Source organism: Poromitra crassiceps (assembly GCF_964638095.1).
Source record: "Poromitra crassiceps genome assembly, chromosome: 12".
NCBI lineage: Eukaryota > Metazoa > Chordata > Actinopteri > Beryciformes > Melamphaidae > Poromitra > Poromitra crassiceps.
In genome coordinates this window covers 15,753,530-15,779,638 of record NC_139632.1, presented here as the reverse complement: position 1 = coordinate 15,779,638, position 26,109 = coordinate 15,753,530, and the positions used below count along the sequence as shown (strand labels likewise).

The window sequence follows — 26,109 nt, the reverse complement described above, 5'->3', positions numbered from 1 at the left end:
AGTGAATGGCAGCTCACTAAGATACCAGATGTGCTGGAGGAGAATTTCACCCTGCAGAGTTGATACATCAAGAGATCATAGAGAAGACGGCAAAAAGAGGCAACGTCATAACTTCTGAGAGAAGAAAGCATGTTTGAAAAAAGAAGATATATATTAAGACCAGGCAGTTATCATGACAGTTACAGCAGTCACTTAACTGCAGTGGAAAGTAAAGTCACTTGTGTTGGATCTCAGCGCAGTGGAAATTAAAGGAGGCAGAGTTGTGGTGCGTTAGCATCAAAATCCAGTGTAATTGCTTCAGTATGCAAGTGCTGATTGTAGGCAGTGGTGGCTACGTGTTAGTGAAGAGAAAGCAGATCAGACAGTCAGCTGTTTTTTCACTGCTACAGTACTACTACACACTGTCTGCATGATGTGCTTTTCTGTTCCGTTGGGAAAGCGATGTTGATCATTTTCGTTTCACACAGTCTGACTCCATCGTTTATGTTAGAGGAGCAGACAGGCAGAGCAGAGGAGATCAGCTGCTGGGGGGGGGGGGGTAGAGTAAACAGTAGAGAAGAGTTAAGAGAAAGTTTTCAAGCACCAATCTGAATGCTCTTGTGGCGGCGCGGTGTTTTACCAGATTGGAGCCATTTGAAGTAGCCCCACCCACGCCTCGGAAGGGTACCACATCAAACCCCCCAGCCTGCAGTGTGGTTACAGTACCCCAGCCTGCAGTGTGGGGTTACAGTTACCATGAATAGACCCAAATGTGCCCTGCTGCACGCTGCTACATGTAGGCTACATTCCTCGTGTAGGGAACAATATGTCCGACTCTAAAATATGACTGATGATAGTACTGGTTACAGTAAGGCATAATAATGTGTAATGCACGACCCATGTGTCACAGTGACTAAAAATCAGCAATGCTAGCTAGCTTTTCCCATACTCATGCACAATAATACCACCCAGCTTGACCAAATATAGCCAAAGAATAAAGAGGGGCAACCCACAACCAAGAGATTAAACAATGGATCCACAGACAGAACGGCCACCAGCTACTCCTCCAGACTTCCTGAACAACAATACAATACCCTGGCCTGTCCACACGCCCCAGAGGGCCCGGGCCAATGGCAGAGGAGGACTACTGCTGTTACTTCCCGTGTCGTAGCCGCTCTGCTTCCTGTTAAAGAGAGTTTCCGGATGATAGGAACTTCCTGTCTGTGGAGCTGTGACAGAGACAGCGGCATGGAGCAGGCCGGTTACCAGAGAGGTTATATACAGGTGGTGACATCATCACTGATGACAAGTGACATCAGGGATGTCATTAAATCTGAATTTAATCTCAGAATTCTGACTTTATTTTCTTCTGGGATTAAAGTCAAAATTGTGACTGTAATCTCAGAATTCTGACTTTAAACTCAGGATTCTGACATTAAAGTCAGAACTCAAATAAATGTTTCACATGTGGCCCTAATCCTCTTCTGTAGATTTAAATGGTGTGGTGTATAAAAAATAATAATCATAAAATCAGGTGACCCCATTGGAATTACAGGTGACCATGGGGTCGCAACCCCAAGGTAGCGTGATCCTCCCACGCGGCACACACTACGTCCTGCCGGTGAAACCCCTCACTGTCAGGTGAAAAGAAGCTGCTGGCGAATGCACATGTATCAGAGAAAGCATGTGCTAGTCTACAGCTCTGCTCTACCCCGTCTCAATCCATTTCCATTGCAGACGCCTGGAGGCCACACAGTAGATACACATAAAACAATTGACACACGCGCACACGCGCACACACAGACTAAGCCATTAAACTGGAACAGAGGGTGGAGGAGCACTCATCGTGGTTAGCTTTGTTAAACCCAGCTAACCTCCTGGCTGACGATCCAGGATGATGTTCTATGTCTAGGACGTAAAGTGGGTCTGCTGCTGAGGCGAGGATGCAGTGCTGCTTTCTCTACACTAGAGGCACAACAAACTGCTCTGTGGTGGTGGTGGGGGGGGGGGGATACGACATAGGGCGTTTTCATTTGAAATGCTGAATCGAACCCAAATGAGCAGATCCTAAAGGGGAAACTTCCTCAAAATCAATTTAGGGAAGGTCTATACAGAGATGGTGTGATTTTTCTTTACAGTGTTTCCTGATTTTGTTTTAAACTTGTTGCAATGTACAACTTTCCGGTGCCAACAGATACATAGACCGCAGCAGTAGCCTATCCTCGAACACTTGTGTAGTAACTGACTGTTGCCTAACTATAGGCTACTTTGCAGGATTGGTCGAGTCTACCGAGTCTTATTTACTGCACGCAACGGAAGCAGACCTGCAAACTATATGACTGGCAAGACGCAGAGATGTAGAGATAGCTGTTATTGCTCCACAGCCCTCTCATCTCTGTGAGAAGAACGTCACGCTTTTGCAATAGAGATCCAAAGTCACCACACCTTCCTGCCGGGGCCGACACGCACCACCAGTGTCTGAGAAAATATGAATGGTGGTGAATGGCGAGAGACAATATTTTTTTTGATCCCATTTGAATTATGCCATGAGGTACACATGATGTTTGTCAATTTAAACGATAACTTTGCAAGTCAAGAAAGTCGCAGTTTGTCATCAAACTGTTGCACTATAAATGATAAAGCAGAAAGACTAGACACAGCCAGTCGCATAAGTAACGTCTCTCCCGACAGGCCATGTTGGTGCTGGTGTGACGTATGTAGTTTCTTGACATGCTTTCTTTTTTTTTTAATTATTTTATTTACGATTTTCAATTTTACAGCAGTGAATGCAACCAAAAGACATACAATGTGAAAACAGATTGACACGACACAACCTCAAGTGTCACCCAGACAAACAAAAAACAAAAACAAAACGACAGGACATTAACACTTTAAGTGCCACGGCCCTTGGGCAAAAGGTTGCCTGCTGTGCCACATAGGCCGCAATGCATTTTAAAACAGTCATATAATTTCTTTAATAATTACTATGTAAACACTGAACACGCACAAATAACGATGAGACTCTCTTCTATCACCTGCAAAAAAAAGTTTATTGATCCCATTTTCCGTTCTTTAGTTATGAGCCGGAGAAGATAGCTTGATTGAACGAAAAACAGAGCTTTTTTTCTACGAGCTGAGATAATGAGCCTTTTGTGAAATTAAACATTTCAAGCACATCACTGACTCTGAAGCTAATTTTCTGATGTAGTCACACCTCAAAAATAATTTCCTTCAATAAAACAGTGAAGGCAAGGGAATTTTGTTTGGAAGAATAATATTTTTAGCTGAAACCAGCAGCGCTGGCGCCTGCATGCGCTGCTGGTTGCAGCTTCTTGCTGATCTTTTGCTGCTGGTGGGCATCGGATATTCTGGCTTGCGTTTGCCAACCCTGTCCTGCTGTCTGGGTCTGTGTTGTGTACTTGGCTCTGCGTGCCCACCTCCCCCCCTCCTCCTCCCCCCCCCCCCCGTTGTGGGAGGAGTGTCTCTCTGCTCTGCTGTTTTCTCTGCCTGTGCTCAGCACTGAAAAAGTCCGCTAGATCCTGCTTTTTTACAGCCGCGTGTACCAGCTCCCATGCTTCAAGTTGAGAATAATAACAAATCCACGGCTGATCATGCAAATGGGTGTTGCAGCGGACACGGAGGCTGTTGCAGCGGACACCGAGGTGCTCAATTGTGATAGCAGATTGGCTGCTGCAGGGGCACAGCTAAACGTTGCTTCAATGAAGCAGCTGCATACGGACGGATGCGATGCGATTTCCTGCTTTTCCCCAACGACATGGGGACTTCTTCTGTGTGTTTCACTCCACGTTCTCTCATCTGGAGAGCGCTGTCGCCACCTAAGGGTTCTGTAAAATAGGTTAGACACATTCAATACCTCTGATATTGTAAGAGGCGATGTAAGAGGCATAGATCGACACCCCCCCGTCAAAAAAAAAAATTCGAGTTATTGACGCCATTTGGCGTCGCTGGCACTCTACGGTAAATTTCTAATGACGCCATATGGCGTCGCTGGCACTGAATGTGTTAAAGCAGGACACATAGCTGGCTGGCTGCCAGTCTGTCAAGGTTATCCCAGTAGCGACATATTTAAACATACTCCATTAAATAAATAAATCCAATAACACAATATCACACCCACTCCACCATGTATTTAAACAGGAGACAGTCTATGAAAATTAAATGACTATATAAAAATAAAAAATAAACTTAAATATTACAGTATGTCAAAAAAGGCCCCCAAGTTTCTTGGAATCTGCTGTGTGTATTTGGTTTATAGAGGCGTAGCTTTTCCATTTGTATAATGTGCAACATCTCATTGAGCCATCGTTTAAAGCAGGGTGGAGTGGTAGACTTCCAGGTCAAGAGAATAAGTTGACATGCTTTCTTGACATGCTAAGTTCTCTTTTAAATTGAGGAGAAATCACGTCGAGGCCTAATTCATGGCACTCACTAACAAACGGGATCAAAAAAAATTTGTCTTTCGCCGTTCACCACTACTCTCTTTTTTGTTCCAAAGGTGGTGCGTAGCTGAAGCAGGAAGTAGGCGGTCACTTTGCCTCTCTACTGACGACATTCTGTGAAGTTTCGAGTAAAGTGAAAGTCTCAATTGGGTCATCATCAGAGGCAATGAACCCACAATAACCTCACAGGTCTGAGGGTTACTCTCACTCCAAAGGTACAACATGGCAGTGCCATGTAGAACGTCAATGGGTGAATAGGGCCACACGATACTATATGCATCACAGTACATGGGTCACGATACGATGGTATCACGATATACATTGTGATACGATACAGATTACAATGCTCTACACATTTTTTTTTTTTTTTTTTTAATAGAGTTGAAAATACAACTTGCTGTGTATACCACCCAGGTAGTGTAAATGTAGTAATAATATCTGCATCACATTATATTAATAACTCAGTGAACAAATTGAGTCAAACTATTTCAATCAAGACTTTCGTTCCAATTTATTAGAACCGTATTTGCAAATTTGCAATTTCACACTGTGTTACTGAACACACTGAAATAATAAAAAATAAGGTGAAAAAAAAAGCAATACATATATTGATATATTGCCCTATCGATATTATTGCACACAGCCCTATGGAGGAAGTTGCAGTCACTAGTCCAGCGTTGAGGGTTTGAATCTGACTCATGACCGCTCTTGCACTTTATCCCCAGCTTATCTCTCTCTTCATCATAAAATATGTTTAGAACACACAGAATTCACAGTTATGGAAAAATAAATTATGTAATAAATCAAATGAGTGTTATGCAGTGTCAAAAGTGGATCATTTGAACTACTAAAATGGGCTAATAAATCATTATCAAATAGAAATAACAGCTGAAACACAGCCTAAAAAAACAACAGAGAAACTCATTTTAGTAAACCACTACTGACTATGTACCTCACACAGGTCAGAGGTGCTGGCTTTAAAAGAAGAGATCGACCCGTTAAAACAAGAGCAACAGACACTTGAGCTTGTGTTTTGGTGGGCGGGTGGGGAGGTAGTTGTGGGGTAGGGGGCATGGCCTTTTTAACCAGCTTCTGAATCTCTAAATGAATTTTGAATGAACCCCCCCCCCCCCTCGCCTCCTGACCGCTGCATGGCAAATGAGCTGCCTTCTTTCAGCAATAACAGTATTTTAAAATGTATTTTGCATGGAAACAAACACAAGGAGCAAAACAATTGTATTGGCTAATGACACATAAGTCCAGTAAACTTGCTTGCAGACCATTGCGTGTAAGAGGAGGAGGAGGGCTCTGCTGACATTAAGAAGAAAAACCCTTGAAAGCCTGTCAAAAGAAAGAAAAAAAAAAACACCAACAGAGCCTCGTAACAGAGGATCAACCAGTCAGACCAGTTCAGCAGTGAACCACTCATCTAGAGCAGGTGAGCCACCCTGTGTGTGTTCAAGGACAGTTGGGTTCCCAACCTTTTTTGGCTTGTGACCCGATTTTGACGTCACAAAAATCTAGGGACCCGAGACATTCAAATTCCGGGTACGCCATCGATAATATCATCAGTGACACATCGTCAGTGATGTCACATGTATGCTTCCTTCTTCCCTCAGAATTCTGACTTTAATCAGAGAATTCTGACTTTAATCTCAAAATTCCGACTTTATTTTCAGAATTCTGACTTTATTCTCAGAATCCTGATTTAAAGTTATAATCTCAAACATTTTCATCTGAAAAAATTATAATAATTAAAGTCACTATCTATCTGATAGCGACCCCATTGACAGTGTTACCTTATCCTGATCTGATCTACCTTATCTGATCTACTCTATAGAGCTCAACAGTCACATGACATTTCTTGCCCCAGAAGGGGAAATGAATGGGAAACTCACTTCTATTCTCAGAACAGTGGTACCTGTATATGATTCGGGGGGGAAGTTAAGATTCACTCTGTGAAGTTATAAGCATACAGAATAGAATAGAACAGAATAGAATAGAATAGGAGTGGTACGATGCATTAAAGTAGGCCAGCAGCTTTCCTAAATGCTTTCAGAGTGGGGCCATTCAAACTGCCAGCGACTCAGCATACAGCCAACAGTCAGAATCAAGCACCAGAAACACTGATCTCATCTCTTCAAAATGTGATCCGGGCCTGGAGAGGTCTCCTATAGCTTCAGGACAAGCACGCACGCACGCACACACACACACACACACACACACACACACACACACACCTCGCATTTTGTCCATTGTAATCTGATCAGTTTCCAGGATAAAACAACCAAATTATGTCTTGTCAAAAGTAAAGAAAATCCCTCCATTTCAATAGGCGTGTCTAAAAATAGCATTCCTTACCCCATTTATAATCCATTCACTGGAGGTAGGCTGAGGCTATTCATGGTGAGAGAAACTGCAGGGGACATCATTTCAGAGAGTTATTGCTTCCTCTGCAAAACATGTTTCATGTCAGCCATCTTGTGCGCTGCAAAAGCTGCCCGGTGTTTTCAAAAGATCTTTACAGGACCTTGTCCCATCACCAAACTAAATCCAACCAAACCAGGAGGATGCTCTATTACTCAGGAGGATGCTCTATTACTCAGGAGGATGCTCTATTACTCAGGAGGATGCTCTATTACTCAGGAGGATGCTCTATTACTCAGGAGGATGCTCTATTACTCAGGAGGATGCTCTATTACTCATAGCATGTAATGGCATGGACAAATGCAAGGGGACAAAAGGAATAGTCATCATGTATTCTGTAACTTTTGTGGGTAAAATGCCAGTTTTTTTTAAAGGGCAGTAATGGTGCTCGGGGGCCTGGTGTGGCCGCTTGGTAGCCAGGATGATGGACTGACTGACCGATGGACTGACTGACTGACTGATGGACTGACTGACTGATGGACTGACTAACTGGTCCCTAGTTGAAATCCCATCTCCACTTCCTCCACAGCGCAGGCCAGCAGCGCAGACCAAACCCGCCTCCCTGTCTGCCCCTGCAACCACAGCTCTGTACTGGCGTAACCCAGCGGCGGAGTGGCAGTGTGTCTGCCAAAAGGGGACCAGAAACTCTGCTGATGGAGGGGGAAAAATCCCTCAATACGTCAACCAAGCTTCTCCTCCTTCTCCTCCTCTGACATGAGTCCTCTCTGGAACCAACGTGTGTGACAGACTGACACACATCAAGGGACCAGCGCTGCACTCATCCAGCTGCCTTTCAAAGCGCAGCAGCTCTTCTCTGTGTGTGGAGGCTCTCTGCACAGAGTCAGTGGGTTTGAAGGACAATATGATTAAAGACATGACGCATGTGACAGATGATGAATGGATACTCCTCCCGGACCCAAAGTCATCACAGCTGCCCGTTCTGCAGACGTGGAGTTAATATTCAAGCTTGTTCCCTATTCTGATGACACCATCTTCTCGTTTCTGTTCTCACTTACACAGACCAGTGAGTTTTCAGCGCCATTTTTTTTTTTACTTCTAATCAACCACATTCCTCGTGGAGGCTTTGCTGGCTGAAGCTCTATTTATAGGCACATTACTGAGGAATAAAACAGAAAAATATGTCAGAGGGATTTATTACCAGATTAGGACTGAGAACTATTACTTCCCCCACACCGAGGAAAGTGCTGCTGAACACTGGATATTTCTGTTTTTTTGCCCACATGGTTTTGGGATGTTTGCACCGGAATATGTGCTTCCCAGTCCGCTAGTATCTACTGTAGTCTACAGAGGCAGGTACCAGTTCACTTCCTCTCCACTCTTCATCTCTAGTCCGTCCATACTCCTAATAACTCACATCCAGATCACATTTCAGACAGGAGGCACTTCTCAAACATCCCATGACCAGGGAGGTCTCACACACACACAGACACACACACACACACACACACACACACACACACACACACACACACACGAAAACAATTATGGACAGTGCAGCAGGGGTCAAAACTATAGGGCAGTCAAACAGTCCACAGTGTTGAAAACAATCACTGCTATGGAGTATCCTGGTATTACATTCATGACCACACTCACAATGAATGCACTATTGTATATGAGAGAGTGTGAGTGTGGGAGGTGATGTGCAGGCTGAAAATGACTTGACAATAATAACCCTGCTTTAGGTCTGACCCAGAGGTAAATTCTTCCATATGTGAAAGTGCAGGGATGGAATACAAAAACAAACAAAAGGAAGTCAACTTTGTTCTGAGCCACATATCATAGAAATAATACTGTACACCCTGACTCGCCTTACGTTGTCAAACCACCAGAAAGCTAACAGATGCTTGCTTGTTTGCATGTGTTTGTGCATGCATCAGTCTGTCTCCAAGTGCCGCCCGTTAGCATTCCAAAGTTATTGATTCGTATTCTCTTAACAGCTGACAGAAGAGACAGCCGGTCAAACAGCGTAAAAGTCGCCTTTGCTGACATCATGGCAGGCAAACGAAAATACAAATTAGATGATTTTAGTTGGTTCACTGACTAAAATTATGTATTTTGAATGGGAACGTTCAAGCAGGGGAAGAGTGTCTATGCTGGTTGTGTGTTTTTTTGCTGATTAGTAGTGCCTCAAGACAGTCACTCAGTCTAGCCAATCAGACGACTAACCAAGGGAGACACTGTGTCTGTGTCTGTTTAGAGTCCATATGACAGTCAGCAAGTCGAGCAAACACTCTGCTAGTTAGACCTGACTAATGATGCAATATTATCTACACGGATATATCCATATTGTCATATCGTGATGTAGTGTTAAAAAAAATGTATGCTGGTAAAAATGAGTTAAAATTGCACTTTTTCAATCAGAATTTGAAAGCAAAACAGCGCAGTTTGGATTTTTTTAAGGGTCTTCGTCACTTATGGTACAATATTTGCTATCCAGTAGCCTTCAATGTTTACTGTAAATATTGTCACTGTAATTATTATGTACTTCTAAGAACAAAGTTGTATTGGCAGATATAGCACGTTTTTTTTTTTTTTTGCAATTGAACCGACTATCGAAACTGATAACGGACACAAAACTTCCGTATTGGTCAGATATGGTCAGTCTGTCTCTCTTCCTATCGCCAGTCTGCAGAAGAGGAACAAAGTCACCGGACCAAAGTGTTGACACCAGTTAGTCAACAACCATTCCACATGACATCCACATCCGTGAACTCTGCTCCAAATAGACACCCAGAAAACGACGATGTTACACAATAGACACAGGTTAGCAGCATAGATAGATAGATGTAGAATGACATCGGTGTCCTTTCTAACACTAAAGGTTTACTCAGCAGTTCTTTCTAACACTAAAGGTTTACTCAGCAGTTCTAAGAAAGCAAAGCAAACAAACAGCCTTATCTCAGCTCTGGTGTCACTGAAGCATACGAAGGGTTAACAAAGGGCCCTGAATCTCAAACTTCCCATCCTCTTTTTCGTTTCTTCTTTCTGCTCCGACCGTCGTCGTCATAACAAAGTGCACACAGATCACTGCACGACACGTCCCCCTTAGCTCCGCCTACACATAACAAAGTGCACACAGATCACTGCACTTGGCTCCGCCTACACATACACTCAAACAGCAATGCCGTTACAGACTGAAAAGACATTAGGTCAATCTTCTGCAGAATTTGATACTTTCATGGGATATTACACTCGTATAACCACTGTGCCAGATGTGATTATGCTCCTTTAACTTATCTCAAAGGGAATTCTGTGTCTGTTACATCCTCTGTGTGTGTGTGTGCGTGTGCATGAGTCACTTCTGGGGGAAGCATCATTGCTGTCAATATTGGATGTGACTAATCAGTACAGTCATGCATTTCACACCTCATTAAAGTCCAGCTGAAATGGCATTTCCAGAGTATCTCACTTCCTTATTATTGTGACATTTTTGAGTAAAACGCGATAAGACAGGCGGGACATAACGATGGGAGGAATTTGCTTGGTTACGAGGTTTCAATAACAGTCTATGTTATAAACACAAATTTTATGTAAATCCAGGTTACAGCGCCGTGGTGGGCGCCAGGCTCACGGACAGGTTACTAAAGGTTCTCGCTGTTTTACCAACGATCTAGATTTTAAGAGTACAACACAACCTCCAGATGATGAATTGTTACCGGCCACAGTGGCTGGTGGAGTAGACACAAAAATCACAGGTAAAATCAACCAGGATTTGTCGTCGGGTGGTCATTTCCCATCCTTACCTCCAGGACCGGTCCAGCCCCCAGGATGGTCCTCTCCACCCCACTGGCGTAGCCCTTCTGGCTGAGTGCGGTCAGACAGTGGATCAGGAAGTTGGTGCTCTGGGTCTTCCCTGAGCCGCTCTCCCCAGAGATGACGATGCACTGGTTGACCCTCTTCCTGAGCATGGCGTAGTAAGCTACATCGGCAATGGCAAAGATATGAGGCTCCAGTTTGCCCAGCTGGTGGTTCTCGTACATCTTGACGTATTTAGGGTTGTAGATGGGCAGGAACTTGAAGGGGTTGATGGCGATGAGGATGCTGCCGGCATAGGTGTAGATCTTCTTCTTGTAGAAGCGTGTGCGCAGGTTGTCTAAGATGCTGTCCTCGTTGAGGGCGGGGACGGGGAGGTTGCAGAGGTCTGCGAAGTCGTCCTGCTGAGGAGGAAGGAAACCCCTGGCGGTGAGCCTCTGGGCCTGCTGCTCCTTAGACAGGGCTGGCAGGTGAACGTATTGGATGGAGCCATCGTGGTTCCCCTCCTGGAGCAGGGAAAAACAGCATACAAAGATCCTTATCCGGTTCCAACACTTCAAATCAATTTCAACAACTTTTCAATGACTGTCAAGGCCTTGTTTGGTGAAAATCAGGGCTGAAAATCGGCATGTTTTGGGGTAAGACACGACAATGGTCAAAATTAGATAATTAATTTCAAAACTACTGTACTGCTGTATCAACACAAATCGCATATCAAGGATTTCCAAGGCCTGTGGAAACATCATTACATCATTTGAAGTAGATTTTCAAAAAGCTAAAGCTGTACTGTGAACAGTCACAGTACAGCTGTGCTGTGAACAGTCACAGTACAGCTGTGCTGTGAACAGTCACAGTACAGCTGTGCTGTGAACAGTCACAGTACGGAGCCAACAGTCGACTCTACCTGTAGTAGGAAGTAAAATCCGAGGCTCTGCTGGTGCTGCTCCTGGGCTTTGCGGGGCCACAGCAGCACCCTCTGCACCGGCAGGTCCCCGGCCTCCAGGACCCACTCCTCCCCGCCACACTCCTTCACCTCTGCCAGCACGTACAGGCGGCTGGAGTCCAGCTCCAGAGCCCTGGCTGCCTCCTGGATCACGGAGGCTGCTGTCGCATCCTTCTGCACTCTGATGGGTGAATACAACTTATTCAATTCTAAATACAATCAATTCAATATTTCACTAGTCCCTCCCCTCCTAGAGGATGAGAGAAAACATGCCGATAGAGAGAGTTCAAAAAGAACTCTTCGTAAGCATAAAGTCTATAAATAATAAATAAAGTATATGGTCATTTTTACATTGTTCAAGGAATATATCGTGGCACACCAACCTGAGGCTGCAGCAGGCAGACGTTTCGGTAGTCAGCCGTGAGTAGATCTGGAGCACGTAGGAGCGGCCATCTTGGAGGTTAACTGCAGCCCCTCCCCCTCCTTCTCCGCCTGCGTTCGTTGCCATGGTGGCAGCGCCATCTCTGACACTCATTCTGAGCCAGGGGGAGTGGCCTCAGCATGCCGTACCCACCGCCTCGCTCTCACCGCCTAGCACCTGGAAATGACACGTATCGATTGGTTAAGTGACAATTATGATCACATTCACGAATTGCAAAAAAAAAAGGAATAAAAGTGCTCGCACCCTGCACCCTGCACCCTGCACCCTGCAGGGCTCCAGTTTGAGTGATTTATTGCACCAGAGTGACGTTTCGAGCGTGACGCTCTTCATCGGACTGATGATACGCAGATAGTGAAAGATACACAAGGAATAAGGAAATGTTCCAATACGGAGCACTACAGCTCGCTAAAAGCCTAAACAATGCGTCACTCGTGCGCTGAGCCTGCGTTTCAAAATGCAAACAAAATAGTTTGTTTTCAAACAAAGTCTAACAAACCACAGAGAAAGCTCATCATCTTTGTTTGGCCCCAGGACTTTCCCATTCTGAAGACATGTGGAATCTGCTAGAGATTAGCCTCGAAAGAGGCCCGGGGAAGCAAAATGTAACCAGCTTCATAAGACACAGGCCCGGATAAATAAGCAACAGATTTGTAATCAGTGGTTTATCAGAAAAATATGTTAAAACCACACGTTAAATTGAGCAATTTACTAGCAAAAAAGAAACCCGTTCCTTACCCCCAATGAAATGTCCTAGATATACGTATCAAGCTGCAAAATTATACCAACAACAGCACCTCATGTCATAAACCAGCTAGCCCATTAAAGCTAATCGCTACACTGAATAGATTCATGTACCATGCTAGGTTATAATCACATGACGGTTAACAGTCAACAGCTGTAAAAGGCCATGATTAGATTCTGCAGAGGGACTCCGGTTGATCTCAATCAGTCAATCTTTTCCTGGAAAGTTTCACGCATCAACAGACGTCTGGCCACAGGCCTACTTTCATTACAGAACAGAGCAGTTGATTATAGAAAACACAATAAGCTCGTGTTGATCTGTGATCTCACTGATCTGTAATCAAATGGCTGCAACGGCTACATGAAGATGTGAGTGGAGGAGATGACTGTGGGACTCGGTGGTGTCGTCAGTCAGGTGACCATTAGTCAGTTCTAGAGGAGGTCACTTTAATACTGGTGATGTAAAAGATGCTCTTCCCTGTGGCACTGGTGACCAATAAGGCAGACGTGGACATCACCATGGAAGCAACATCAACATAGCCTCTACAACATAACAACAAGGGGACAGTCACAAGGCGTATCAGAGACGGAGAATACCCAGTCTGTAGTTGGGTCTGGTCTTACACACATTTCTAAAGTCAAGAGATACGCAACACTAAAATGGATTGTTTATTTTTCCTTCACAAACCACTTGTCACAGCAAGTGGAAAGGTTTCAAGATTTGAAACTCCAGCTACCCTAAAACAGCATTATCAGCATTCCTGGTTGGAATAAATTGATATTTCTATGCCAACAAGAATGCCAAAAAAACATTTAGAAGCCTTGTTCTCGCAATGCGAGGAGGTCCCTGGTGAAGAAAACGGACTAAAATTCAAAATGTCAAACTCGTATACTCAATATATTGAAAAGGGTAGGCATGCACAATGTTACATATACAATGTAACACATTTCTGAATAGAGTCCACCTCATACAATGCGTAACGTATTAAAGCAAAAATCCTTTCACAGCTTTTATAAGTTGATTCCAATTCTGTAATATGTGCCTGTAGGGAAAGCCCAGGGCTAATTAGAGTGAATGAAACCCGTTTCTCTGGTTGTCCTCACATCTAAAAATACACTTGACTTAAGTCATGGCTGTAGGTGAAACTAGATTACAGTGCACCCGAATTTAATTAAACAAATTAACGAGCCCTATTTACATTTCCCTGGAAAGCAAGGCTATTTAATTAGGTATTGGGCCTTGGTATAGAAATCTTAGGCATGTCAGACATGCATCAATATGTGCATTCGCTCTTGGTGTTGGTCATCATAATAATGACTCATATTTAATAACGCTTGCATGCGTGGTTCGTTGTCACGTCATCTGCAAATAGCTCTGCCACTGAAACTCCACTGTGACATGCAGCTGTAGCTGCAGCACCGGAATTATGAGCCCTTCCGCTCAATGACAACACTTAGACAAAGACCGCAATGTCGTAATGAGAATGCACACACTCACTCTCATACACAAACACTCAGACGCTGACACATACAGTGAGTGATGTATGACTTACAACTCTCAGCCCAACAAGATGAAGAGCACCAGCCCCAAGCTCCACCACCACCACCACGCATCTCATCTCTCCATCCAAGGATAACTCAATATTCTCTCCCTGGCAAGGTCCCAACGCCCAAATCCCACTTCACAGAGCCCGAAAAAGACCATTAACTGAAGACAAAGGAGAGTCTTGTTCAGGCCTCACTAAGGAGGATATCGCCGATTTCCTGACCGATGGTGAAGCTAACTGCCTCAAACATCAAGCAGGCTCTTTTATGAGCGCAACCACAAAATAAGCAAGGAGAAACCTCCTGGTGAATCACATGATTGACATCTGCATCATAAAAAAAACTCATTGAAGTAAACAAGGAGCGAGGAGGAGGTACCAGACAGACAGTACCATCATGGCTTCAAGGCAGGGAAGGGCCATCATGCCATGGATGACAGAGCACCTGTTCATTCCAACCAGTGATTTCAGTGATTTGAGTTCCTCCTCTCTGGTTGACGACGGTGACTCAGTGAAATCACGAAATGAAATCAGTGAGATCAAGGTGTAGTCATTGGCTGAAAGGAAAACCTGCCTACTCGCTGCCTGTCCTCCATGGCACATGTGACTGCCCCTCCCTGCTTCAAAGCAGGGACAATCGCTACTGTATCAGCATTACCAAGCTTTTATTGCACATGGCCCAGTTTGAATCAAAGAGACGAGCTTATGACGGCCATTATCTATCTAGCAACAGAAGTTCAGTCAGAGTTCAACGCCCACTCTTCACGGCAAAAGGCGACTTCCGGTGGCGTCACATATAGTCATGCTATGGGCTCCCAAATTCTTCTCCCAACGAAATAAACCTATATGAAGCAAACACAGTACTAACTCTTCCCTTGGACATGAGAAAAACTGTAAGTTGCTTAAAGAAAGAGAACAGTTGGAGCAGTCTTGTTATTTTATAGGATAGTGGAAGAAGTTCCACGGGGCAGATATCACATTATGTGAGAGAGTGGCGGCTTTACTGTGCAGCAGTTAGCATCATTAGTCGTTAGCCTAATACTGCACTGTAAGTAGCCCTCAAGCCCTGTCTTACACCACTCTCAGTCTTCATAAAGAGCATGGTGCAGGTTAGACACCACTTTGCATTCATATGTAGGACTTTTATGTAGCAATTAGGATTCTCTTTTGTTTTTGTTTTTGATATTTTCATAAGAATCTTGAGTCCTAACTGTAAATTATTTTTATTTGTTTTACCCGCACCACGCTCTTTAAGCTCCTCGCTGGCTGCAAGTTAATTTCACCAGATGTAAACAGACCTCTCTCTCCCGGTCTCCGTTTCCCCCCCCATTCACTAGTGAGCTGACAGCGGCAGACAGTGAGTGCAGTGTGTGTCTGCCTCTATCAGCTAACAGTGGTCACTGTGCCAGACTGGCAGGATGGCAGCTTAGACCGCCACAGGGTGACAGAGAGCCTGCTTGACATTACGAAGCCAATACCATCTTTTCTGGCTCTGTTTAAGCCAATGAAAAATGCAACTCTTTTGAAAAAGACCCAGAGGTATTTTCAGGACTGATTCAGAGTAGCAGCAGCACCCACATGGACCAGAGCCAAGAGGAATAAGATCCAGGTAACGTCTGTAACCAATATTAATGCAGAACAATGATGAAGCACACAGACAGCGGGTGGGTAAAGTTCAGCTTCTTCTGATGGATCACGTTAGCTTGACTTTGCATCAGTAATGCTGGAAGCTCTCTCCGTGGGGAAACAGGAACCTGGTCTAAATCACTGCATGGCAGCCAGGCAGACTGCACTGCTTCAGTAACCTGATCCCGGAGGTCGGGTCCTGTAAGCAATGGGGCCTAGTACAGTTTATCATGGTTGTCATTCAAGCAGAGATGGTTTATTTTCTCCAACTGAAAAATAAGAAATGTTATAGTTTTGGGCATCCGGGTAGTGCAGCAGCGGCTACACTCCCCGCTTACAGCACCAACACAAGTTTTGCAGGTTCGAGCCCCCCGTGTTACCTCCGGTTTGGTCGGGCGTTCATATAGGCACTAATTGGCTGTGTCTGCGGGTGGGAAGCCGGATTAGGGGTATGTGTCCTGGTCGTTGCACTAGTGGTACTGGCTCCTCTGGTCAGTCGGGGCGCCTGTTCGGTGGGGAGGGGAACAGGGGGGAATAGCATGATCCTCCCATGCGCTATGTCTTGCCGGTGAAACTCCTTGCTGTCAGGTGAAAAGAAGCGGCTGGCAACTCTGCACATGTATCCGAGGGAGCATGTGCTAGTCAACAACTCTCTCAGATCGGCAGAGGAGGTGGAGCAATGACTGGGACAGCAGGGGAATTGGCCAAGCACAATTGGGGAGAAAACAGTGGGGAAATCCAAAAAGACTTGATAAAAAGAAAGAAAGAAATGTTAGTTTTGAAATATACCAAAAATAAGCCTGCCAAGTAGAAATGCTTGGCTCTCATAGAAGTTATTGTTATATTCTCTATGTATTAAGAGACAACTTCTCCGTATCTCCTACATATAAAAAAGTGTTATGTTAACAATGGGAAAAATATTTTTTGTCTCTTCAACTGCTGTTGTATTTTGATTGATTGATTGATTGATTTTATTAATGTGTCATGCATTCTGAACTGTTTTGTTATGAGAGCCTTTGCAGCCAAAAGAATAATCAGACATATGATCGTATCCTACAGTTTGTATGTGCTTTATTACAAACCATTATAAGGCATAGCATAGGCATCTCCCCACAGCTCAAAGATGGCAATTCAAACCAACCACAATTTTAAATGACTAGTTATCCAAATCCATCCGTCCATCCATTTTGTATTTTTGTTAGCTTGTCATGATCTTACATGATGATGACCCTGCAAGTGCCTGTATGGGTTTGAGTGCCATCTATATCACCTTTTTGGATTCATACGCAGCATTCAGCTTTCTCCCCTCTTCAACAGTTTTTCAACCTGTGATCATTTTTGTTTCCCCACATTCATGAAAAACATTGATATTCATTATTATTATTAGCATTTATTAAGCAAGCGGAAAAGGACAGACTATGAATGAACCTGCATGAACCTACTAGCAAATACACAAAAGTAACAACAGAGGCAAGCCAGGCTAGGCTAACTCTGGAATCATTTAGGTCACATTTCAGAATAAAAGAGAGCGACTTAAGAGTCGTTAGCTTGTGCCTTTGCCAGGCTAGCTGACCACAGCCCCAAAAACATGCAGGCCTGTAAAATGCCAAGGCATAGAAAAAAACAACTGCAGTAGACCACAAGACACCATCATCATTATCCTCAATGATGAGCTCCGTCTGGTTTAAATCTGTCACTTTTAACCCCTGAGCTGCTGATGGCCTCGAAACCAGCTTCAACAGAACAAACAGAAAGCTATGGAATAATCTGTGTGAGAGGAAAGAAGTGGTGAGAGAGAGACAATTCAACATTAAAGAGAGACAGGAGAGAGAGAGAGAGAGAGAGAGAGAGAGAGAGAGAGAGAGGAAGGGGGGTCCCAGGAGACCATCAAAAGGAGACCAAAGCCTAACAGATAGTGTGGCCTCCTCCCTGCGGAGGAGATCTTCCACGAGCATGCCCAGCATTCCACAGATAAGACCCGGGGTTGTCTGCTCTGCCGAGGCTTAGCCTGGCACTTGAGCTGCTTACTGGGAGGTTGAGATACTAGAGAACAGCTGAGGGGGGGCTCTTTAGCTGCTTATGGCATTACTAACTAACTCCTTAAACCAGTTGTTTTTCAATGAGGTACCAATCATACCCTTCGGGCCCCCTAACCCCACCTACCTAACCCCCTGGCCCTGATGATCTCGATGATCTTCGTGAGCAACCTCACGAAGTGTGAGCACACAACTCGATCAAAAACTCAACCTAGTAGGTACAAGGCAAAACTTGCCTTGCCTTCATCAGCGTGAAGGCGACTTGCCTAAACGCGTATACGTTGTTTGTACTTTTGACGCAGAACTATCACATTTATGAAAATAACATTGAGAGTGCCGTACAGTTTCCTGTATTGAATCGTGAACCACATATCACATGTAGATCCGTATAGTGAGATAAGCATCTCGTCCCATCCTAGTAGAACACCGATAAGAAAATACAGTGCATTGTCTTTTTCTCATGAAGTCTCCAGATGGAGCTCTTCTTAAAGTTAATTCTCTCTGAGAAGACCACACATGTCCACGTCTCTGGGCTGCTGCACCGATTTCCAGTCCTCTGCCTCAGGGGAACTGTAGAGACAGTTACTGTGTGGGCCAATACTGCACTGAACCATGCTGTTAACACTGAGCGTTATGGCCCATTTAATGAGGCATAATTCTGAACAGCACAATATTGCAAGAGCAATGGTGTGTGTGTGTGTGCATACAGAAACGTGTCTTCTCCCCCACACATGTGCGTGCACACAGAGAAAGAAGGGGTATGACTAAATACCCCATCATCACCAAACTGGACTTGTGTGTTGGAAAGAGAGACTCTCTGGGAAAAAATTAGTTGCATAAACGATGCACTATTTTAACCACGGCAAGAAGTAACTTCATGATAACTGAAGCTGAAGTTGGCAGTGAAGGGAGGGAGGTGTGGCCATGTTGTTGGCTGCTGGTTTGACACACACTGGCAGAGTTGAACCAAGCCAACCAGGTCTTACTCAGTCTCTCCTCACTCCTCCTCACCCACTTCAAATAAATAGCAAGAAGCTCCACCCTGAGGAATAGGAGGATGAGGAACGAGTGCAAGTCTGGTGTGCCATGCTGCTGACAGAAGAAAGAAATGTGTGTTCATTGTTTACGGCCTCAGTTAGGAGCCGTGTGAGAAAGCCTTGAGTGTTTGGCTCTTAGTCAGTGCTATGGACAGTTAATTGGACAGGCATGTACAAACACATCAATATAACCGTGTGAGCAGTCTGTGCTGAGACACCGCTGGGTGACTGGCTGGCTGATCTGACCGGAAGTGTGTGGCCAATGACACACAGAGGTCAACAAACTCCCAACTACAATCCTCTCCACCTCACTATAAAGTTAACGATGTTTCTCGCTCACTGACTCCCTCTCTCTCCTCCTTTGTACTCTCACTCACACACAGACACGCAGAGGTCAACCCACAGAAAGTGGGTTATGATGTCAGCAGCATGTCTGGACCAATGATATACTGTCTGACTCCCAGCATTCCACTTCAGCAACACAAGAGGATGCCTGGTGATGATGATGATGATGATGATGAGCCCAGGTATCAAGGTTACCAGCAGCTCCTATCATCGCTATAGCTTTGACATTACAACGGAGGGAGGAAGAGTGACATGAGTCCTGTACAATGAGGAACCCAAATATCATCCAAATGAAGAACATGCGAAAAGTAATTCAGTTTGTGGGCAATTATTTAATAATCTTGTATTTTGTTTCTATTTTATCATAAAGTTTGCATAAATGTCCCCCCCCCCCCCCCCCCCCACACACAAAAAAAAAGGTTTTCAAGTCCAATAGAATACCTTTTATGTGTCAGAAAAATAACCGTGTATGTATACCATGTCATCAGAGAGGTTACTGCATCTGACTCACTGAAGATGAGCAAGTTAGATCTTATCGGACGTGTGATGCTGAGTCTGACTCTTTCTACCAGCAAGGCACACTTCAGGGAATCACAGTTTTGAACCCACACACACTAGACAAATTACTGTAAATTACCCCCCCCCCCCCCACACACACACACACACACACACAAGACACACACACAACACAGTAAGGAAAAACTATGAGCTGCTGGACTGGAGGAAAATGCATTAACTTGAAGGGAAAAGTTGGATTGCTGATCTGTTTGTAAAGGAGAGTGGGCAGTCCATTAACCTCCACTTCTTTTTCTTTCTTCAGACAGCCAGGAGACAGAGGGAGAGACACAGGAGCCAGAGGGAGAGACACAGAGGACAGAGGGAGAGACACCGGAGACAGAGGGAGAGACAGGGGAGACAGAGGGAGAGACACAGAGGACAGAGGGAGAGACACAGAGGACAGAGGGAGAGACACGGGAGACAGAGGGAGAGACACAGAGGACAGAGGGAGAGACACAGAGGACAGAGGGAGAGACACCGGAGACAGAGGGAGAGACAGGGGAGACAGAGGGAGAGACACGGAAGACAGAGGGAGAGACACTGGAGGAGACAGACACAGAGGCGGCACATTTAACCCAATCAACTATCTCTGGGCATGGCTGATTATAACGGCATCCAGGTGAATTTTCATCATGTTAAATTTTGTTTTGCACTGATTTCTCATTCAAATGTGAGCTCCTCTCCCCTCCACTGCTGAGGTATCCATCACTACTACACCTCCTGCCTGACCTCATGCAGGCGAGAGGGCAGCGCTGCCTGGCCCCAAGCCAAGGCAAGCTGAACTGTCCTCCGGGCACAATGAGGTACCGCTGTGTGTGGACGATGTGTGCTCTTTGGCATGCACAAATGTGCATGGTGTGTGTGTGTGTGTGTGTGCGTGTGCGAGAGAGAGAGAGAGAGAGACAGACAGAGAGAGAGAGAGAGAGAGAGAGACCCTATTACTGCTGAGTGGTGGTAAATCAGCCTGAGGGGGTTGAGGCTCTTTAAGGAGTGCAGATGCACCCAAAAGGCCTGTGAATGGATCAGAGCCCTCCCACCAGAGAGCCATGTGGCCCATAGAGCCACTGCCTTTTGTTGAGCAGGGACCAGTACCTCAATCAGGGAATGAACTCATCCAGCAGACACCAACTGGGCTAGTGAGAAAGCCAGAGATAGAGAGAGAGAGAGACAGGACCGTGGAGGGAAAGTGGAGGAAAAAAGAAAAGAAAATGGCCACCCTAAAAGCGTGTCATGCTCCCCCCCTCCTCTTTAAGTCAGCTCCCAGGCTGACCAGCCATGAACAATAAACGCAGATCTATAGAGCATCTGCTTGCCTGTGTCTAAAGAGGATAAAGCCAAGGAGAGAGCAGCCGCAGGGAGCCACTATTTAACTTGTTGATATTGCCCCATTCAATCATTATGTAGCTCAAGAGCACATGGTCGAAATCCCCCTTCCCAGCCACAAGTAGGCTGATGGAAGAGCAACTCCAAGAGCAGAAGAAGACATTATTAGACCACAAAGCTTCTCTATGCAAGTGAGGAACAATGGCATTTAACACACAGAGAGCAAGCGGCCTGCATGTCTGTCACAACAGATTAGCATAGCCCATCATAATAACGAGAATCAATCACGATCAGGTCACGTGAGCACACTGCATTGATCCGTCTGAGTCACGTATCGACAAACGGACGCTGGCCAGCTGCTGCTGTTCATTTGACATCCCTCAGAGGTAGGCATGACCTCCTCATGTTGATGCACTGATCTTTCCAGGTCAGACATGGAGAGGGAGGGGAGGGGGGTATAGAAAGAGCACTTGTGGCTGCGCTGGCAGCACATACATTAGAGTATATATAGCCTAATTTAAAACAACTGGTTTGAATAATGGCCCGGTTATGATGCTCCTAAGCCAAGCTCTCTCTACCACTGCTTTAGGGGGAATTCAACACCAATTTTAGCCGCAGCTCAATAAACTCCTTCTTTATGTACTTCTTCTCACAGCGGGACAGTAATCCTTGCGGAGCTCGGTACAGCCTTGCTCCACCCCCCAGTGTCTGTCTCGCCCAGGGCTCCAGCTTCAGGACCGCTCATCGTCCCGGGACTGATACAAATAAGATGAGGGGAGGATGTCAGTTAATTGCGATGAAAATGAAAGTGACGGCCCGTTTTGTGTAGCACACAGTTCTTATTAAACCTCCTTGATAACATAAATAAACACACACACACACACATACAAACACACACACACACACACGTATGAGCGACAGGACAGGATGCGCCGGGCCGGCCCTTACTTTCATTGCAGCACAGGCTTTGTTGGACCCCCTGACTCGCACGTGCGTTGGGACTCCTTGGTCCATGTTTCAAGACGGGTCGGGTCAGTTGCCGACATCACCGCCAGTGACCCCTGACGCCTGTTGTACATGGTGAGCTGATCACCACCACCTGGGTGACGTAACGTGGGTGGTTGGAGCGCACTGAGGACAGACTCCCCCCACAGGGAGAGAAGGCACAGTGCATCCATGGCCGCAGAAAGCGGCGAGGTCCAAGCAAGGGAGGCGGCGTAAAGGTCACGACTGGCACACCGCGGCGCCACAGGGGAAATGCAGCGGGCTGGGGGCGGGGCCAGCCAGCAGCGGGGAGAGGTCCCACGAGGGGGTCCTCCCACACCGTACATGTTTTATCAGGATCTAATTAATCATATGTATTGTACTGAAGTTACCACAGTTGAAAGTTTTCTGCCCCTTGAAAGCCGTTTTTTATTTCATCCATTTTCTGATTTACCTTGATGATGTACAATGATTTATTTATGTTAAAGGCCACTCTGAATGATTTTAACTAATGATAATGTAGAAAAACAAAGATTTCAAATTCCAGGAGGATGGTGAAAAAAGCCCTGCAGTCTGTCTCTCACCACCCTTCTCCCTGGGCCAGACCGCTGTCTTCTACCACCATGTCCCACCCCACTCCACCCCACCTTCTCCTCCTGACTCATACCACTGTCTTTCACACAGCCCCCCCACCGCTACTCTGGAAGGCCATGCTGCTGCTCCTCCCCCTTCGACCCCCCACTGTTCGCCCCCCCCCCCGCCTCCCATTTGGCACTACTGCTTTAACTCAGTCCAGATGCCAGTTTAGTGGAGGAGTAGAAGAGAAGAGCAAAACGTCTTGAGGGAACTCTGTTTAGCATTAAAAGCCCACCACGTCCTGGTACCTTTGATTCACTTTTCCGTCACCCAGTCGATCGCTTGACTCCATCAGACTTGAGGGCAACAAACCCCGCTGAGGAGAGGAGAGTTGACAGGCTAACAACACTGACTGAACCACTCAATCTGACCACTGCCTTTGTGTTTTCATCAAACCACTCCAAAGCAGCTGCAACAGACCAACGCGAGGCTTAGCATGCAAATCCACTTGCAAAGTCCTGCCCAATATCCCGTGCCTGTGTTCCTGTTCCCATGGTTCATGCTAGGATAGTTGACGCATAGTTACCATAGCTACCATGACGGGGGAGAGAAATGTATGTCTTCAATCAGGGCGATGAACTGAAACTCTAGATTCAAAGCAGTGGTGTGTCCACATGAAACACACCAGAACCCGGCCGGGCTGGAGCACGTCCTTTTCCCTTAATGGGATCCAGAAGGCTCGGCTCCGTCTGATTGGCTCGTTTTGGGATTCCACGCTGGTTGGTGGTGACAGGCGATTCCGGAGTTTTTCCGGACCCGTCGTTTTAGTCAAGGATCACTCGCTGGATGCAGTCATGTTGGACTCATAGACCCGATTTTGTTTAGACCAGCGGTGGACAAATGCGGACCTTCATACTGTAGCGCTATAGGACATTTAGGCACATGGATGCGAGGCACTTGTGCTTCTCGACTGGCTCCAACTCCAAGGAAAACGTTTGCTCCAGCTTAGCATCAAAGCTACTCTGATAATATACCAATGATCAGACAGCTTGTTTATCTGAATCAGGTGGTGTGCACTGTGGTGTAAGGCAGACAGCGGCTGTGCAGGTCGGTCTCAAGTTAAGGAAGCACTTCCTTCCTATTGAGCGTGGGCGAGCACAAGCACACACACACACACACACACACACACCGTACACACACACACACAGGTCGTCTGAAGATGTGGGGCAGCTGCAGGCAGGAATCAGGAAGTGGAGAAGAGGAAGTGAGGGGGAAAGGCAGACAGAGGGGATATTGTACACGCTCACTCATGTGGGCCACTCGGCTCGAAAAACACTCCCCAGACACATGACTCCATTGTGGCACCAGAATAGTCACTGTACTCTGCACTGCAGCAAGTTCAGACGTAGTATTCCTTAAGCTCCGCCCCCTACTCTCACACATGTCACACCCACACACATACATATACACAACACATACATATACACACAACACAACACAAACACAGACGTTTTGTTGCCTACAGAAAAGGTTTGAGACAGGCCAACCTCTTGAGCCCCAGAGACACCTAAGAAAGAAAGAAACACAAAAACCACAAAACTATACATACACATACACATATACACATACACTCAAAACATATATCCCCCCTGCCCGCAGCCCCCCCCCCCCCAACAAACCCAGAAAGATATCCGCTTCAGCATGTACAAAACTCAACCATCACAGAAGCCATTTTGAACAGATCTTATTGACACAGGCAGCATCAACAAGCGAACAGACCCCACCACAAAGCAAAGAAGAGACAAACACAACCCAGCTATCATGGAGATGTCCATGGTCCCCACGCATGGCTTCAATAAATACAGTCCACATCGTAATATGTTCTACTTTAGCACCATGCATACGGGCCACTGACATCTCCAGGACAGCCAGGTCCACCGCTGAAGATGATGCCCCTCGCTCAAAAGGCAGAGTATGAGGAGCCTTCCATCTTTGAGCTACCAGCAACAGCCAACGCCTCTGCCTCAAGGATACATTCAACCCAGTAACTACATCATTCAACAACAAAACAACAGGAGAACAAGGAACAGTGACTCTCAGCACTACGGACATCTTCCTGACAACTTCTCTCCAAAATAAAGAAACAGGCCGAGCACTCCCACACCATGTGTATAAAGGTTCCAGGGGTTGCCAGGGGGAATAATGCACATTTAGGGCTTTGAGATAAGTTTCATCTAAAATTATTTACACATAATAATCCACACACCATATCCCAATTGATTATATTTGATGAAATGGAAAGATCCCTACTCCAGCTGCAATGACCTGCAAAGGAAGTTGCATTTGAACACACCACAAACACGACTAGCAGCACGTACGTTCTGTGCCTGCGTGAGACCTGGTTCATGAAACAAAGCAGTGTTTTGCCTACCACCACTTCACTCACATCAACATGTTGGTAACATAGCTACATGTAGTTCTAATAGAGAAGATGTCTGATCCAAAGTTGCAGATGGCACTGACGTCGTCAGCACGTCTGCTCTTTTGCTGGTGGAAGAAGAAAGGAAGAGGCGGAGGTGGAAAATAAGGAGAACCCGCACTCGATGGGTGATATCATGCAGGATTTCCCAAAGGCACGTTGTTGTGAAAATATCCGTGTTTTGGAATTCTCCGATGAGATGAAGTTGGAAAATGAGCAGAGCATTTTGTGTGTGTGCACTCTCTTCTCCTGCGCTGTTTGGCTACCCCTGGCCAGCCAATCAGAATGATTTCTCTACCCCTGACCAGCCAATCAGAATGATTTCTCTACGCCTGACCAGCCAATCAGAATGATTTCTCTCACCAACGACCTGACGCCAATTCAACATGTTGAATCGGCCAGAAAAGCCGCCGACAAGCCGCCATCAAAGCGGACTAGAGCCAATAGTGCGGCACACACCGCAAATACTAGAGTAGAGTGACAGACGCTGAAACATGGCCGACTGACACCTTGGTGTGTCTGGGGCTTTGATCTCACCACATCAGACTGATCCTTTTGGCAACATATAGCAGGGACAAATTTAACTGTCTGAGATTCAACCTGGCTAATACAGAGTAAACCTTCCTTCACTGTGCAACAAGTCTACCATGTTTTAGAATGTGTGCCAAAGGGTCAAACAGGAATGAAAACCTATAACAGGTCAGTGTCAATGCTATGCTCTGCCCATTGGTACAGGGAGATCCCTCATGTTATTTTCCCCCCTGATTTTTCCGCCATTTCCTACAATTGTACTTGCTGCCCTGGTCGCTGCTCCACCCCTCTGCCGATCTGGGGA

The 26,109-nt window shown here is 45.7% G+C and overlaps 1 protein-coding gene across 7 annotated transcripts in view; it reads right to left on the bottom strand.

The window, feature by feature from the left end:
- Positions 1-26,109, bottom strand: part of LOC310787030 (myosin IXB) — a 74,321-nt gene that overhangs the window by 35,335 nt on the left and 12,877 nt on the right. For all 7 annotated transcript variants that reach the window (XR_014553241.1, XM_083648355.1, XM_083648357.1 and 4 more), the window contains exons 2-4: positions 11,967-12,181; positions 11,545-11,764; positions 10,631-11,146 (exon numbers count right to left, since the gene is read on the bottom strand). Coding sequence is in view for 6 of the 7 variants with exons in the window: in XM_083648355.1 (XP_083504481.1) it covers positions 10,631-11,146; positions 11,545-11,764; positions 11,967-12,118 (888 nt within the window). In the remaining variant the exon portion in view is untranslated. The remainder of the gene's footprint in view (positions 1-10,630; positions 11,147-11,544; positions 11,765-11,966; positions 12,182-26,109) is intronic.